This window comes from Antechinus flavipes, chromosome 2 (genome assembly GCF_016432865.1).
Source record: "Antechinus flavipes isolate AdamAnt ecotype Samford, QLD, Australia chromosome 2, AdamAnt_v2, whole genome shotgun sequence".
NCBI classification, from domain to species: domain Eukaryota; kingdom Metazoa; phylum Chordata; class Mammalia; order Dasyuromorphia; family Dasyuridae; genus Antechinus; species Antechinus flavipes.
The window spans coordinates 471596209-471613167 of NC_067399.1; the positions used below are offsets into that span (position 1 = coordinate 471596209).

At 40.0% G+C, this 16959-nt stretch overlaps 1 protein-coding gene across 7 annotated transcripts; it reads right to left on the bottom strand.

Moving 5' to 3' along the window:
- Positions 1 to 1605: 1605 nt before the first annotated feature.
- Positions 1606 to 10713, bottom strand: LAGE3 (L antigen family member 3). Of its 7 annotated transcripts, none has more exons than XM_051979686.1 (3): positions 10563 to 10711; positions 9536 to 9764; positions 1606 to 3096 (listed from the first exon to the last, which is right to left on the bottom strand). In XM_051979686.1, the coding sequence occupies exon 3, from the start codon at positions 3053 to 3055 to the stop codon at positions 2720 to 2722; it is 336 nt and encodes a 111-aa protein (XP_051835646.1). In that variant the 5' UTR covers positions 3056 to 3096; positions 9536 to 9764; positions 10563 to 10711; the 3' UTR covers positions 1606 to 2719. The 7 variants fall into 7 exon arrangements, with proteins under 7 accessions (XP_051835646.1, XP_051835644.1, XP_051835645.1 ...); XM_051979684.1 differs by having other exon boundaries at positions 10524 to 10711; XM_051979685.1 differs by having other exon boundaries at positions 10506 to 10711.
- Positions 10714 to 16959: the final 6246 nt, after the last annotated feature.

Sequence of the window (16959 nt, forward strand, 5' to 3'; positions counted from 1 at the left end):
ATATGTAATAATTCTCTAGAAAACTAACAGATCAAGCCATGTGGCACATGGAATTCTTAGTTTAGATGTGAATTCCCTCTCAGGGTGCCTTGTTGCTTCAGCTAGGTTTTTTGTAAGCAATGAGGTAATCTGAGGAAACAGACACAAGGTTAAAAGTCAGGCCCTGGCAAACCACCTCCACCATCTCTCCTCTGAGCCTGATGGAGAAAGCTCAGGGTCCTGAGCCCAAGAATACAGAAAAAGTACCACCACTCCAGACTAGCAGCCCAGCCCTCTCAGCTGCCATCCTGCAAATCCTTATGGAGGTGCAATTGGTAATGACGAGGGGAGCTCTGAAACTAAAACCCCTTGAAGGACAAATTCTCCTTGAATCCTGCCACTGTGGGGACCCACCCGAGGACTAGCAGCTTCATTCTGTTGTCTGGGTGCAGCTGGTTGATTTGGGATCTGGAGATTCCAACCCTATTGAATTGGAGAAGCACCCTATTCAACTGAAGATTTTCTATTCAATTTCAGCTTAAGCTGAAATACAGCTTATAGATAAAAAGAGCCAACTTGGACCACCACCCACTAGCCCCCTTTGGCTTGTAGCCAAAGATTCTATTATAAAAACACCGTTTTAGCTCCTTGCAGAGGAACTAAAATGCCAAGGAAACTCTTCCTGGCATAGCAAACTCTGCCGCTGGGATATTCTCTTTCAACGTTACCCTCTCTTTATCCTCACCTATTTCCCTAACAAGACTTTATTATATCTGTTGGGATTTCTCTGCTAGAAACTTTACTTCCCCGGCAGGCCTTGCCACTAAGGAAGTCAGCCTTTCTATTCATGCATAGTAAAGGCTGACTTCCCAAAGCCTATAATAAATCTCTTATCGGTCTAGGTTTTCAGGTTTGTAAATTCCTTTACAGAGAATCCCTGCATTACCAAAAGGGGGTTCCCCAAAATTCCCTACCTTTGTACTGACTTCCAAGGGGATGTAGGGGAGCCAAACCTCTCCATTTGGTTCCCTGAACCCCGAACCTGCCACTAGACCTCATTTAACTCCCTGACCACTAGGAACCCTAAATTTCATTTGGTTCCCCAACTATCCTAAATCTAGATCTCATCAGTAACATAACATACAGTGTTGTCTGCAGGTGCTACATTCTTCCCCTCCAATCCTTAGCAGATGCAGCTTTTGAGTATTTAGAAATTTCTCAAAGTCCTGTTACCGAATAGCGGTGTCAGAATTGGTTATTTTTTCAATGGAAATATTAAGATGCATTACTAGCCACCCACTTTGCTGCTGCTTCTTAAGCCCCTGGAGCCTGGGTGGTCTCTTATTAGAATGTGAGCTTCTTAAGAGCTGAGTCCTAAAACTTCCAGCAATGAGTACAATGCTTCTCAACAGAAGTGCTCAATAAATGCTTTTTTAATCAGTTTGCCATTTGCTTTTCTTACAAAAGCAGTAGCAAATGCAAATAGTTTTATCCCCATTTTTTTTTTCAGATACTAAGGTTCTGAGAAGTGACTTGTCCATAGATGTGTTTTACTTGGTCAACTGTTCCTGAGACAAGGAATAACTGAGAACATCCTGCCCTGAACCCCCATGAATAGAGACACAATTTTGAGGGAAATTAAAAATTTAATGAGGAATTTGTAACAATATGGATTTGAAATTTTCCAGTTCAATACAAACATGAAAAGCCATTAGATTTATAGAATTAATCCTACAGATAATTCTAAGTAATAATCTTCAAGAGACTTAACCCTCCTGCAAAAAGAATTTCCTTCCTTCTCTGGGGCCCAGCTGAACCTTCTATCCTTAAACTAATGAGAGGGAAGCAGATATTGGGAAGGGTTAAGAGGATAAAGAGGCACAGGGAAAGAAGGGAAGAGGGAAAGAGTGTGTGTGTTCCTGGGTGCACCAGGAAGGGAGGACAGGAAGGACTTACTGCTGTCAGCCATTGCTCTATCCACAAGAAAAGAGCTAGAGATTCCATTCTGATGACCAGGAAGGGAACGGACAAAAGAGGCTGAATGGAAATCTTATGCATTCTAAAGTCCTTCCAGATATTCCCATCTTAATCAAGCAGCCATTCAACAAGCATTTATTAAGTGCTCACTATATTTCATGACCATGCTAAGAGTTAGGAATACAAAAACCAAAGTGCAAACAATTCTTGTACCCAAGGAGCTTACATTCTAATGAGAGGGATGACATGCACATATATAATAAGTATCTATAATCTTCATTCCTGTTTACCAATTGTCCCCTGAGGGTTAAAGGTGACATTCACCCCACCCCACCCCTCAAAAAACAACATAAAAAACTCCCGCACCTTCTGTAATTCAAGTTCTAAGTCAAGTTTGATGTCTACACTGGGAGAAGGCAAAATTGACTGCTTCTTATTAAGGGGCCAGTTAGTTTGGGGTTTGTGTGTGTTTGTATAATGAGATTTATTTTTCTGTAACAAGTTCATATTGGAATGGGCAAGTGGAATCAAGATCCTCCTGTTCCAACTTCCATCTTCTTGGTGGAAGAGAATATGGTATTCAAAATTGGATGGTGATATGGGAAAGGGGAATAAGCAGGGAAGGAAGTTGGGGAGAGGTCTTGGTTTCTGTTTTCCCACATTTTCTAAGCTTAGCCTTTTTGGTAGCTCTTCATTAGAGGAATAGGGGTGAGAGCTGTGGGGGTACTTGGGCCAGGGCAAGAGTGGGTCAGGGAGAGGTGTCTCAGTGGGACCCCGGGGGCCCAAAACGCTCCATAGTCTGCAGCACCAGAGCCAGATAGTCCAGGAAGGTGGTGACAGAAGCTCGAAAGAATCGTGCTTCTTCTGCTCTCCAGTGAAGAATCAATTTGTTCCCGATGACAGTTAACTCCCGCTGGACACCACTCCGACGAGGCTCAGGATCCGGGTTCAAAGAGCGACAGGCGATCTCTGCCTCCATAGAGGATGGGAAGGGGATTGACAGAGAGAAGTCATAGAAGCCACGGCCATGGTTGTCTACTGTGGTATTGCTGTCTCCTCCGGGGCCTGGATGGTGTGGTCTTTGGATGGATGCTTCCATGCTTGAGAAGTCAATCTTACATCAAAAAGGTCCAACCAACCCTGTTAATGACAAAAAGCCACAAGAAAAATGACCACTGGTCAGACCAGGACTTTTCCACCTGAGAAAGAAGGAGAACACGTGGTTATAAAGTGAATGACTGATGAACCCAGGAATGTGGCATCTACAATAAAAGCAATCAATTCCATCAAACCCTGTGCTTATTATAATTTGAATTTAAAAGTACCTTAGATTTCTGCATTTAAAAAGGTTCTATCTTCCTTTGTCAATGTGGGAGTGAAAAATTGGCCCCAACTACCAAGGGCTATTCCAATCAAACTAAGAGCTGACTACATAGTTGCAGTTGGGCACATGACTTTATTTCCCAGAATAAGACAAATCTGGGACTCTAGGGCTGATTCACTGTTTGGGTCCATTAATGATTTGTATGCTTTCAATAAACCTCTAAGATACATACAGATTTATCTTAGAAGCAAATATGTTTGTGACAGTTACTTGAAATATTATAATAATGAATCTGGAATCAAAAGGAGGACATCAAGGAATAATGAATGAAAACTGACATATATCAAATGCTTTCAGGTTTGGAAAAGTATTTTACACATGCCACCTCATTTCAGCCTCACAATACCTTTCTGAGGGGGGGGGGGGTGCTATCATTATCATCTCCATTTTATAGATTAGATGAGAAAAACTCAGATTCAGGGAAGTTAGTGCCTTAATCACACACACACACACACACACACACACACACACACACACACACACATCAAAAGAATCAGGAGCAGGATTGGAGTTTCACTCTTGCTAGTGCTAACATTGGTGTCTAGCTACTCTACTGTGTTATTTCAGAGTACACCTCTATTACAGCCTCATTTAGGCTCTGTTCCTCTTAGGACCAGGAGTGTACCTACTGCCTGGGAATCCAGGAACAAAGCACTCTGATCCATGGTTTCCTGTTGCCAAACACCTTCTTAAACCATCTCCTTGGCTGGACAAATCAGAGAAAATGACCCTTTAGGGTCAGCAAAAAGTTGGTAGAAACTATGACAGAAGTTGAGCTGATTTGAAAAAAAACAACAGCATTAAGGTTACAGAATAAATTGGCTGCTTTTGATTTTGGTTGGTAAGATATTAAGGCTTAAAACTGCACTGTGACTTTTGTGAAGGCAAGAAGGAAGCCAGGAAGCCAGGAAAAAAGGAAGTGAGGGAGCAAGGAAGGAAGGGAGGGAGGGAGGAAGGAAAAAATGAAGGGAGAGAAAAGGAGAGAGGGAGGGAGGAAGGGAAATAGGATCATTGAAGCAACTTTTTTAAAAATGCAAATAAGTAAACAGAAGACCAAAAAAGTTATAGACAAGCCAGAGTGGCTTTGAAAGTTACAGTATGAATTTATTATATAATTAAAAAGAAAAGCAAACTATATATAACAAAGATCTGTATTTCATTTACATCATCTTTTTCTGTTCTACTCTGTAAATGGAAATACACATTTTATTCAGCGTTAAGTAACATTCAATGTTGTCAGAATAAAAATAAAACTTTTTAAAAAAAAAGTGAGATGTTGGACTAAATGGTCTTCCCAGGTCCAATTTCATGTCTTCCCTTACTCTTGTTCTCCATGATAAACTCTTCCTTCAATCTACCCTCATACCACATGACAGCTAGGCCTGTTCATTAATCCTTTAATCTTCTGGGTACTCTTAGGGTTATTGATGTCTTTTCTGAAATATAATGCCTTTGATTGAGCATTGTTTTGCAGGACTCTGACCAAGGATGAGTCCAGCAGAACCTTCTTTGTCTGGATGCTAAAACCCTCTAAATGAAGCCTAAGGTTTACTTTAGCTTTTTTCTGGCTGACATCACACTATTGAATTATACAGAACTTGAAGTCTACTAAAAACTCAAGATCTTTTTCAAACAAACTACTATCTACCTATTTTATTGTCCTCTCCCATATAGTGCTTGTGAAATTGATTTTTGAGCTCACAAGTGATTTCAAATTTGTACCTTTTCAATTCATATTTATTACACAATCAAGATTTTGGTAATTATTACCTCTAGGACACTCTTTGCTCAATGAATCCAGTGTCTTGCTCATACTCTTTCTTTCCTCCCCAATTACTGTGTACTAAGCAACTATGTCAAAATACAAATCAGTTCCTTAACTTACTCATTTCCCACTTTTTCCCTCCTCCACTCCACCCTAGGTACATAGAAAGGTAGTTGAACTTGCCATTACCCACAAATGTTCTACCACTTCCATTTTCTCTGAAATCTTTTCATCTGATCATAATCTTCTTTCATTCCATCTTTCTGTCCTATAAACTTTTTTTTTCTTTTTTTAAAAAATTTTTTTTAAACTGGGAAAACATTTTTGCAATCAAAGGTTCTGATAAAGGCCTCATTTCCAAAATATATAGAGAACTGACTCTAATTTATAAGAAATCAAACCATTTTCCAATTGATAAATGGTCAAAGGATATGAACAGACAATTCTCAGATGAAGAAATTGAAACTATTTAGAGACATATGAAAATATGCTCCAAATCATTATTAATCAGAGAAATGCAAATTAAGACAACTCTGAGATACCACTACACACCTGTCAGATTGGCTAGAGTGACAGGGAAAGATAATGTGGAATGTTGGAGGGGATGTGGGAAAACAGGGACACTGATACATTGTTGGTGGAATTGTGAACACATCCAGCCATTCTGGAGAGCAATTTGGAACTATGCTCAAAAAGTTATCAAACTGTGCATACCCTTTGATCCAGCAGTGTTTCTACTGGGTTTATATCCCAAAGAGATACTAAAGAAGGGAAAGGGACCTGTATGTGCCAAAATGTTTGTGGCAGCCCTGTCTGTAGTGGCTAGAAGCTGGAAAATGAATGGATGCCCATCAATTGGAGAATGGTTGAGTAATATGAACGTTATGGAATATTATTGTTCTGTAAGGAATGACCAGCAGGATGAATACAGAGAGGACTGGCAAGACTTACATGAACTGATACTAAGTGAAATGAGCAGAACCAGGAGATCATTATATACCTCAACAAGGATACTGGTTGAGGATGTATTCTGATGGAATTGGATCTCTTTGATAAAGAGAGCTAATTCAGTTTCAATTAATCAAAGATGGGCAGAAGCAGCTACACCCAAAGAAAGAACACTGGGAGATGAATATAAACTGCTTGCATTTTTGTTTTTCTTCCCGGATTATTTATACCTTCTGAATTCAATTCTCCCTGTGCAACAAGAAAACTGTTCGGTTCTGCACATATATATTGTATCTAGGATATACTGTAACCTATTCAACATGTAAAAGATTGCTTGCCATCTGGGGGAGGGGGTAGAGGGAGGAAGGGGAAAAATCGGAACAGAAGTGAATGCAAGGGATAATGTTGTAAAAAGTTACCCTGGCATGAGTTCTATCAATAAAGTTATTTAAAAAATAAATTAAATTAAATTAAAAAAAAATTTTTTTATTATAACTTTTTATTGACAGAGCCCATGCCTGGGTAATTTTTTTTACAACATTATCCCTTGCACTCACTTCTGCTCCGACTTTTCCCCTTCCTCCCCCTTTACCCCCTTTCCCCAGATGACAAGCAGTCCTATACAAGTTAAATATGTCACGGTATATCCTAGATACAATATATGTGTGCAGAACCGATGTCCTACAAACTTTAAGCATGGTCTCCACCATAATTATGATCTCTCTTCAATGCTGTACTTGTCCACTCCCTCTCCCTTTCCATCTTGACCAACTGGGATAACGTATGAGAGTCACATGCACCATTACTCTTATTACACATCTTGAAATATTAAGTCCCAGGCTTGGGTTACTTCTACCATTTGCTGCCTTCATTCCTATTCAGGTACAGCTGAACCCAAGAAATTGTTTGGGTTTTCCCCCTTCTGCCATCAAGTAGATCTTCATCACTTCATGCTTTAACTCTTTCCCCAACAATTTTTAAACATTTTTAAGTTTCGAGCTCTAACTTCTATTCTTCCTTTCCTCTACCAGATGATAAGCAATCAGATATAGGTTACACAGTGCAATCATGCAAAACATTTCCATGTTAGTCATTTTGTAAAAGAAGATTCAAATAAAATAAAGTGAAAAACAGCAATGTTTCAGTCTACATTCAACTGAATTCAGTTCATCTTCTGGAAGGAGATAGTATGCTTCACCATTAGTCCTTTGGGACTGTTTTGGATCACTATACTCATGCCTTAACTTTGTAACAAGCTTCTGGTTATTTCCTTGTCTCAAGTCTCTCTTTCTTTAGTCTATCCTCCAGTTGTTAAAGTGATCTTCCTAAAGCCCATATCTGACCATGTAACTATTCCTGAAATACTCTCTCTTCTCTAACTCACCTTCCTTCAAGTATCAGTTAAAATCTTACCTTCTACAGGAAGCCCTTCCTGGTCCTCCTTAATGCTAGTACTTTTTTTCCCTGAGATTATCACCAATTTAATTTGCATCTATCTTGTTAGTATATAGTTTTTTGCGTGCATGTTGCCTTTCAAAGATTATTACTCCTTGAGTATTGAGGAATTCCTTTTGCAAGCTAACATAGTAGGCACTAGATAAATGTCTGCTAACTTGACTGGATGTCAGGAGGGGAAACCCTCCCTGTGGCCTTTAATCCTTCCACCCTTCACTTCTTTCCTAGGCCATCAGTCCTTCTTCTCTATTGTATTGCCTACCCCTCCTTCCCTTCCCCCTCTTGACCAACTCTATATGAGAGTCATATGCACCTTATTGTATCACAGATCTTGAACTGCCTAGTCCCCACCTTGAATAACTCCCACAATCTGATGCCTACAGTTCTATTCAGGACTGCCATGCTAGATGCTTCCCCCAATTATTTTCCCTACTCTGTATCACTTTTTACTTAGTTACTACTCTTGCATAAAACAATTTTGATGTCTCTTCTCTTCTATGGTTCCTCTGTGTTATTGTTCAGTAGTTTTTCAGTCATGACTGAAGAGTTTTCCAATTCTTGTTACCCCATTTGGGTTTTCTTGGCAATGATTAACTAGAGTGGTTTGTTCATTTTACAGATGAGGAAACTAAGGCAAACAGAGTTAAGTCTCTTGCCTAAGATCACGAAGCTATGGTTCTTCTCCAACACAAAGACTTGCATCAATTTCCCCACAACCTAGCTCCAGTGTTAACTTCTACAATCTGACCCCATTCTTACAGATCCAACTTTACCTTCCACTATCCCCCAATGAAATTTAAAATTAGGTCCAGCCAAGCCTTCACTTCATTCCTGGTTCTCTCAAACCCAACACACTTCTTCCTTCTATTCTCCAGAAATCTGGCTTGCCCCCACAATCTCTTCTCTAATTATCCAAACCTTTATTCAGGGATAAAGCCCTGCCTGACAACCCAGTAGTTTCTAACCTTGCACATATGAGGTCATAGAGGACTTTTTGTCAAGACCATTTATTCTGAATAAATGTGAGTAAAGGACAGAGAGGAAGGTAATGAGGTACATGATGATAATACCCTATGAAATTTGACTAGGATTACAGTATCTAGTTGGAATTTCACATGTAGTGAAGCCAAGTATCCAAACTCAGATCCGCCTCTAGCCTCACTACTGGGAGACCCTAAGCAAGTCACTCAATCCCTTAGGAACAAGTTCTTTTTGTTAAAAATTTAAAAAAATGAAGATAAAAATGATTGACTACCTGTCCAAGAGACTTCTGTGAAAACACAGTAAGACTAAAGATGCAAAAATTCTTGGAGCAGTTAAAAGACAAGTTCATATACCCAGATATTTCAGAGCAAGAGTGTCAAGGGCCTAATGTCAAGGGCTTCCCTTCAGGGAGAAGGGCTTAGAACAGGATAGGGTACCTGGGTTGTCAACGAATAAGAAAAAGTTGCCTCTGATCTCTAAAGCTGGAATTCTTAACTTTTTTTGTGTGTGTAAAATACCCTTTCCACACCCTCCTCAGAATAACGTTTTTAAATGCATAAAACAAAATAGGAATATAAAGAAAATCAATTTGAAATATAATTATCAAAAATTTTTTTAAAAAAAGTTCACAGACCCCAAATCACAAACTTCTTTACTCTAAAAGTCATAACACAGAGAGCATTGGGATCTAGGATGTGGTAAATCAGGTGGCCAAAGTGACACTCTCACTCATTTGGTTTATCTCTTGACATCCTAATGACAGGGAAAACTCCTTTCCTTATAATTTATGTACTTAGGAACTCTTCCCCTAAAGCATGACTTCAGAGACTCTCTGGAGTCACAAAGATTACTAAATAGAGAAGTCAGATTAAGTAGCTTTGTGACCATATTCTGGGCTGTAAGCTCCACATATATAAAATGGGGATAATACCTATAGTGTGAATTTCACAGAGTGATTAGGAGAACCAATGTATGTAAAGCACTTCATCACTCTAATGGGAGACTATTCTCTCCCCTCCCCACACATCTCAGTGACTTCTCACCTCTCTGCCCAAGCAGGTAGGGTTTGATGGTTCACTCCCTCCCGGGGAGGTTCACTGTCCACACCCGTGGAATGACTTCAGCATCAAGATGTGTCACTTCCGGTGATTCTCTGCAGCCTCTGCCCGAAACACTTGACTAGAGATCTCAATTCAAGGCCGTGTCTCTGCTTAGGACGGATTCAAGCTGCTTCCACCACTTTCATATCTGCTGCTCCATTGAATCCAAGACCTGGGGTCAAGGGGCAGAGTCACTTTAGTCAGGCCTTTCTCCCTGGGTCAGAGTCGACTTCCCAGCAAGGAACTCTGCCTCTTTTGTCTTGGCTTAGAGTAACTTTGGAGGCAGCTGGGTGGCTCAGTGGATATTGCTAGTTGGAAGACCTGAGTTCAAATCCAACCCCACTTAGGTGCTGCGTGGCCCTAGGCAAGCCACTTAATTTCTGTTTGCCATCACCCACTGGAGAAGGAAGCGGTAAACCACTCCAGGAAGTCTGCCAAGAAAACCCCAATGAAGAGTTGGACGAGAATGAACGACTGAACATCACCCACAACAACAACATCAACAATAACAATGGGGCAATTTTATCAATCTGGATCGGAGGCCCTAAAGAAATGCCAAGAGACACAGATAAACATACACATTCACAAGCCATGCTGGGAACACCAAGCAGCCAATGGGGGGAATACGGGCGGAGGGGCTCCGCTGAGACGGCCGCGCTCGCGCTGCGCGGGGTTAACAAGGGGCCGGCCTCGGCCTCAACTAGTCCTCAAGGGCGGTGGGAGACTCATGCCTGGGTCACCTCCAATTCTCAGTGAGGCCCTAGCCCACAACCACCTCCACACACACCCCGACAGAAGACGAACACACAATTATGAAAAGACGTAAGCCAGCACTAGCTCACAAACTACCACCCGCACTGACAGAACAGGATCAGGCGCACGCGCACAGGGACACGCACGCGGACGCACGCACATGCTCTCATAGGCTTACTGTCTCCCCTCCAGCACAGCTGCCACCCGCTTAGCATACCGTCCGGGTGGGGATTCTCCCGCGGGACCGCTGGCGCCTCCCGGAACCAACTCACTCTCCCCACGGGCCCCGCAACCCCGGAGATCAAAGGCAGCCAAAGACCACAAGGACCCGGCGGAGCCGCGGAGGCCGCTGGGAGACTGCCTTCGGGAGCAGGCGAGTCACAGCCCGGGTCACAGTCCGCAGAATTCTGGGAAACGTAGTTTTCCGTGTTTCTCTGCCCAAGGTGTAGTTTCCGTGACGACTAGGGTCCCTTCTCCTTTGTCCTTAGTTATTAATGGTCTCTGCCTTTCTGAGGAATGAAATCTGTGAACTTCCCTGACTGTGATTGATGATGATAATAATGACAAAGCATATTTATAAGCTCTTTAAAGGTTGAAAAACTTTTTTTCCCCATTAACTCATATGAAAAAAAGCATCTAACACATTTTGACTCTTAGACATCGGTTTTCAGTCACTCAATAAACAATCAACATAAGAGCCTGTCACGTGCCAGACACTGTGCTAAGTGCTGGGGATGCAAAAAGAAGTAAAACGCACGGGCTTTTCTTCTGGGAGCTTACACTCTAATGGGAGAGACAATAAGCAAACAAGTATACACAAACTATATGTAGAACAAATAGGAAATAAATTATAGAGTGAAGGAGGATCTGGAAAAGCTTTCAGGCACAGACCGACATGTAGAAGGAAAATTTAATACCAGAAAGTTTATACTGAAAAAATATTCTTAACAAATGAACACTGGGAAGGCTTTATACTACTTACTTAATATAAGATGATTTATACTAGACATAAAAACTTAAAAAAAAATCATTTGGGAAAATCTTGTAGTCAGAAAACCAAGCTTTCCCTATATCAGAAACTAGACAAAACTTCAATAATTTAATGAATGTTGAAGATCTTGCTTCAATAGATCATTATTTGTACCATAAAAGAGAATTAATATGAGGAGTTAATAATTGAACTCTTCAGAAAGAGCCAAAGCCTTTTTAGGCATAATAGTCATATTTAAGAGAACTAGTAGACTCATATCAAGAATTCAGACTGGAGAGAAAAAGTATTTTATATGTGTGTGTGTGTGTATGTATGTGTGTATGTACATATATATATGTATCTATACATATATATATACACACATATACATATGTATATTTTTCAAATAGAAAAAAAAATCCAACTTTTCTCCTTCCTATTCAAACTCTGCCTTCCCTCAATTGAGAATGAAGGAAAAACAAAAAAACAATTGTTACAAATATGTATAGTCAAACAAAACAAATTTTCTTATTGGTCCATCCAAAGAAAATATGTTTCATTCTGTATTCTTGAGTTCTTCATCTCTTAGAAGTATGCCATAGCATGTTTTATCATCTGTCCTCTGGAATCAGGGTTGGTCATTATACTGATCAGAATCCCTAATTCTTTCAATTTTGTTTGTCTTTAAGATCTTGTTGTAATCGTATAACTTGTTCTTTACTCTTTATTAGGTCATATAAATCTTCCCAGGATTCTCTGAAACCATCCCTTCATCATTTCTTATAGCACAATAACCATCTATCACATTTATAAATCGTAACTTCTACTTTCATTTCCCTCTCATGGGCACCCCTTTCAGATTCCCATTCTTTGCCACCTCAGAAAGAGCTGTAAATATTTTTGCACATCTTTAGTTATAGTTTGTTTTGTTTAGGACTAATTCCTTCCTTAACTTTCCCTCTTGCTAATTCTCTTTTTCTTCTTCCCCTTTCCTCTTAGTTCCCTGTTGAGTGAAATGTATTTCTGTGTGGATGTATGTATATGTATTGTTCCCTCCTTTGACCTGTTTAGATGATAATGAGATTCAAATATCATCATTACCCTCTTCTCTGTAAAGGCAAAGGTTTTGTCCTTGTGCCATGCTGTTAATCCAATCTTTTCTACCATAGCTCTCATTTAATTTTGTTTTTCCTTTCTAGAGCTCATTTTGAAGCATCTTGAAACTGTCTAAAATTCTGACTTCATTTCTCTAGGAATTCTATTTGAAAATGTACCCAATCTGTGTTTTCCTTTGAGGCTTTGATAAGAGATCTTTGGGAGTTTTTCCTAAGTTTTTGTCTTGAATGTATTTATTACTATAATAGCTTGTCATGGTGGAATTCTTTTTCATTTGTTTGCTCATTCTTCCTGCCTACTTTCTAATTTGGGAATTGAAGATAGTATCTGGGCTTAGTACATTTGTGGAAGGAAAGTTTAGGTTCTACTGCTACTTTTTTGAGATAATGGGTATTGTGCTATTCCAGGATTTCTGGAATAGGCTTGAAATTTGCAAGCTTTCAGTGTTCTGAAAGTGGTGTGATTAGGACAAAGTTGCTCCTTACTTCTAAAATTCTTCACTTAGTACATAGCCCAGGACCTGTTCCTGCTTCCTATCTCAGAATGTTATCCCTGGACAGTCTCCTCAATCCACCCTGGACGTATGACTTTGCACTGCATAGAGGGTACCAAAGTTGCCAAATGTCACCCAAATGTGCCCTAGTATGGGTCTGAGCTGCCTTCTTTCCCACTGCCCTGACCCTCCCTGGACACAGGAGTTCTCCTTATGGTCTTGGTACCTGTTTCAAGTGTCCACAGACATCTGTATGTTGATCTTAGCTGGAAAAGTGATCCACTGTGATTCTTTCTTGGACTTCCCCATTAGGATTTAGCCTGCTGAAATTTCTAGATCTGTTTGGAAAAGTTTGGGCAGGGGTGGTAGATATGGATCCAGTTCACTGGATTCCTTCCTGCTGTGCCCTCTTGGCTCTGCATCAGTGCTGTTCTTTTGGGAGGCTCATTGATTTCTCTTTTCTTCCCTATTTTATCTTCCTCATTTTTATTTCTTAGAGGATCAGAGCTCATTTCAGCTCCTCATTGGCCATCTTGCCAGAAATCCTTGCCTTTTCTCCGAGGGCTATGCTAGTTCCGTCTGTGTTGAAAATCTCCAATTTATCCTGTCTGTAGCTTGTTAGTACATATTTGTGTGCACTTTATCTTCTCCCATTAGACTGTGAGAGCAAGGATTTGCTTTTTGCCTTTCTTTGTACCCCCAGTGCACATAGTCCTGGCACATAATGCTTCACAAATGCTTGTTGACTGGAACTCACCTACTGGTAAAACTACTGATATTAGTAGTTTCCCACAACTTGTGGTGCACACATTTATGAAGGAAAGGGGATAGACTCCAAAAAGTATTGTCAAGAGTTTAGCCATCTCCGACCTAGTAACACAGCATTATCACAGCCACTCAAGGCTGTTGCTATATGCTTTGTCTTATGATCATCCTTTCTTGACTTCCTTTCAGACTTCATATTTATTGAAACCTGGGAAAGAGGGGAGACTAAGTATCAATACAACCCAAGGTCAAGGTAATAGTGAAACTTGTGATTTCTATAAGGAAGTGTTTTGTTTCTTGTTCATATGAATCATAGGCAGCTACATGATAGTGGATAGAGCACTGACCTGAGGTCAGAAAGACCTGAGTTCAAATTTTGTCTCGGATATTAGCTTTGGACAAGTCACTTGCCCTTTATTTGCTTCATCTATAAAACTGAGCATCCTCCCAAAATGGCTACAAGGAACAAATGAGCTAATAAATGAGTCAAGTTGCTTAGATCAGTGCTGGGAACACAGTATGTGTTTCAAATGCGGCAGCCATACTTAGCACCATCTTTGACACATATTGTTACATAACAGAGTTACTATGTAAAGGGACCCCTTTTCCAACACGTCGGTGACAAGGGAACGCTTTATGATTCCTGTAGCTTTGGGTCTTCTTCCTCAAGCCCTTGGCAGAAAGTCCTATAGGATAACCTCAGCTGCTCTCCCCAAACCCATAGCAGAGGCAATGACATCGCTTCTCCTGTGACTGCAGATCTTCACGATCCAGAATGGGTTTCTGAGAAATACATTCCATCTCAGTGACTGCCTGAGATGCGACCAACTTCACAGCTCCGTGTTGGACTGGAAAAACCCAAGAGAATAGCAATAACAGCCATAGCAACTTCAGACCAGAGGGCAAATGTGATCTCATTAGGCACTATCCTTTTTGGTCACTATGGTTAAATGAGAAGGAGTGAGGCTACCAGGGCAAAGGGGTGGGGAATAGCCCCTCGTTCTATAAAAAGTACACTTAACACCAACACCTGGAACCCACTACAACCAACTTCTAGTGTTGGACTTGGCAGCATCCTCTGGGTCCCACTGTCAACTCCTAGCCACTGACTTCTAGGGAGAGATACCACCAAAGCTGGAAGGTATATTTGCTTCTAATTTCTCTGACTCTTTCCTTTCAGTTCAGGATGGAACAACAAGGAGAAAGAAGGCTACTGATATAGCCACAGAGAAAGAACTTTCCAGAAACAAAAAAAAGGGCCAAGTTTGGCCTCCAGAACTGCCAGGACAGGGATCAACTGCCATTCCCTTCCTGCAAGAAACATGGAGGCTACTTCATTTCTATTAGGGTTTTTAACCAAGGATCCCTAGATGGACCATATATTATTTTTTTAAATGATTTCCAATAACAATTTCAATATAAGTTGCTATTCTCTATCTCTATGTATTTTATTCTGAGAAGGGATCCATAGATAGGGCAAGATTGCCTGAGGGGTCCATGGCACAAAAAAAGGCAACAATCTCTACTCTAGACCTTTCCCAGGAAAACATCATTAACTCCTGAATAGAAGGGCCTAAAGAATGATGAGGCAAAGTTTGCTCATTACCATAGTGCCAGATGAGAGCTCTTCAGGAAGCCCTAAACTCATTCAATTGATAGATATCTTCTAGGCACTAGACAGAGAAGGAAAGAAGAATGAAATATAACAGATATCCTAGATCAAATATAACCCCAGAAAATAACATACTTTTAAAATCTTTCTTACTTCTTCTCTTTCAAATTTTTCTTCTTTGTTAAACTCTTCATATTGGAAGAAAGAAATGTATTAGAGGAAGAAAGAAGGAGATCAGAGAAAGAAGCAATTTTGGAATATTAAGAGGCCAAAGGAAGAGGTTAACAGAAGACCTCATGGGGGAGAGGAAGAGGATAAACAGGAAAGATATTGAACATTAACATTTATGCTACTCTTATCTCCATTGAAATAAAATGCTACTCTCATTTCCATTAAAACAAAATCAGATCATACGGGACACTCCCATTTTAAAACAACATTTATTCATTGAAAAATTGGAAAATAACAAGACTAAGGAAGGGAAACCTGTAGCAATGGAAATGCATTGTACTGAGGAGCCAAGATTCCCACTCTTTCAGTTCAGTTTGGCCTGAACAAGTTGAACAATGAACCCAATTTGATTGAGTTAATAAAGAGCTGTTTTCCCTGTTCAAGAAAGATATCCAGCAATTAGAAAGAGAATAATTTCTCATTTGGAATTGTACTCCTTAGTAAAATGGTTGTTTCCCATCTTTTTTTTTTTTTTTAATGATACAAAAAACTCTCCAAGGTCCAAGAGAAAAAAAGATATTGTAATGATTTTTATTAGCAAATTTCTCTACTCTTTAACTCAGGAATGGAGCAAAGATAAAATAACTATAAAGAACAGGCATATATTTTAAAGATTGTAACATATATCAATATTACAAGTTGGCATTTCTGCTTTTCTATGGCAGGAATGTATAAGCATGCCTTGTTTTTCTGTATTTTTCAGTTCTCCTAATCTTATGTGCATTTGTCTGAATTCTTGCTTGGTTTTACAAAACGTGACTCTGTCATTCATAAGAACATTTATTCTGTTCTGATTTTAATACTGGATAAAATTCCATGAAGCTCATACCATGGATACCTATAGACTCTTATAGTTCACATCCCTCTTTAACCAAGAGGAAGAAGAACAAGAATAGACTTTTCAAAGGCAGTGATTAAGAGAATAAAATCTATCCTCTCTACACTGGTAATTATTATATGGTTCCACGTAAGGAAGATCACAGATGAAACCATAAAAAATGACAAAAATTCATTTTTTCCTTTTGCAATCCAAATACAAACAGGACACCAAATATAAGCAGGAAATTGGTCTTAGGGTTCAGCTTTTACATTTCTTTCCTAATTCTGATTCCTCAAAGTCCCACAGAGCATGGAGGTCACATCTAATGGGACACTCTGGGAAGATACTTCCTGAACTTGCTTAGATTCTCTCTATTTTTGGGGGGGTGAGGGAGAAGGGAAAGACAGAAAGTAGGTGTCCCTATTCCACTCTTGTTGGAAGTACAGCTACTCACAGACCTGTGCTTACTGTTGATCCGAACAGAAACTTTGACTATTTTTATTTCCAGCCTGGGCCTGTTCATCTTACCTTTGGTAGTCTGGTGGCTCCCTGCTTCTAGGAAATCATCATGACAGTCTTTGCCTAGTTCAAGCAATCTAATCTCAGT

Bases quoted from the DNA above. Each gene is read 5' to 3' on its own strand.
- LAGE3 (XM_051979690.1), bottom strand. From the start codon at position 3,055: ATGGAAGCATCCATCCAAAGACCACACCATCCAGGCCCCGGAGGAGAC.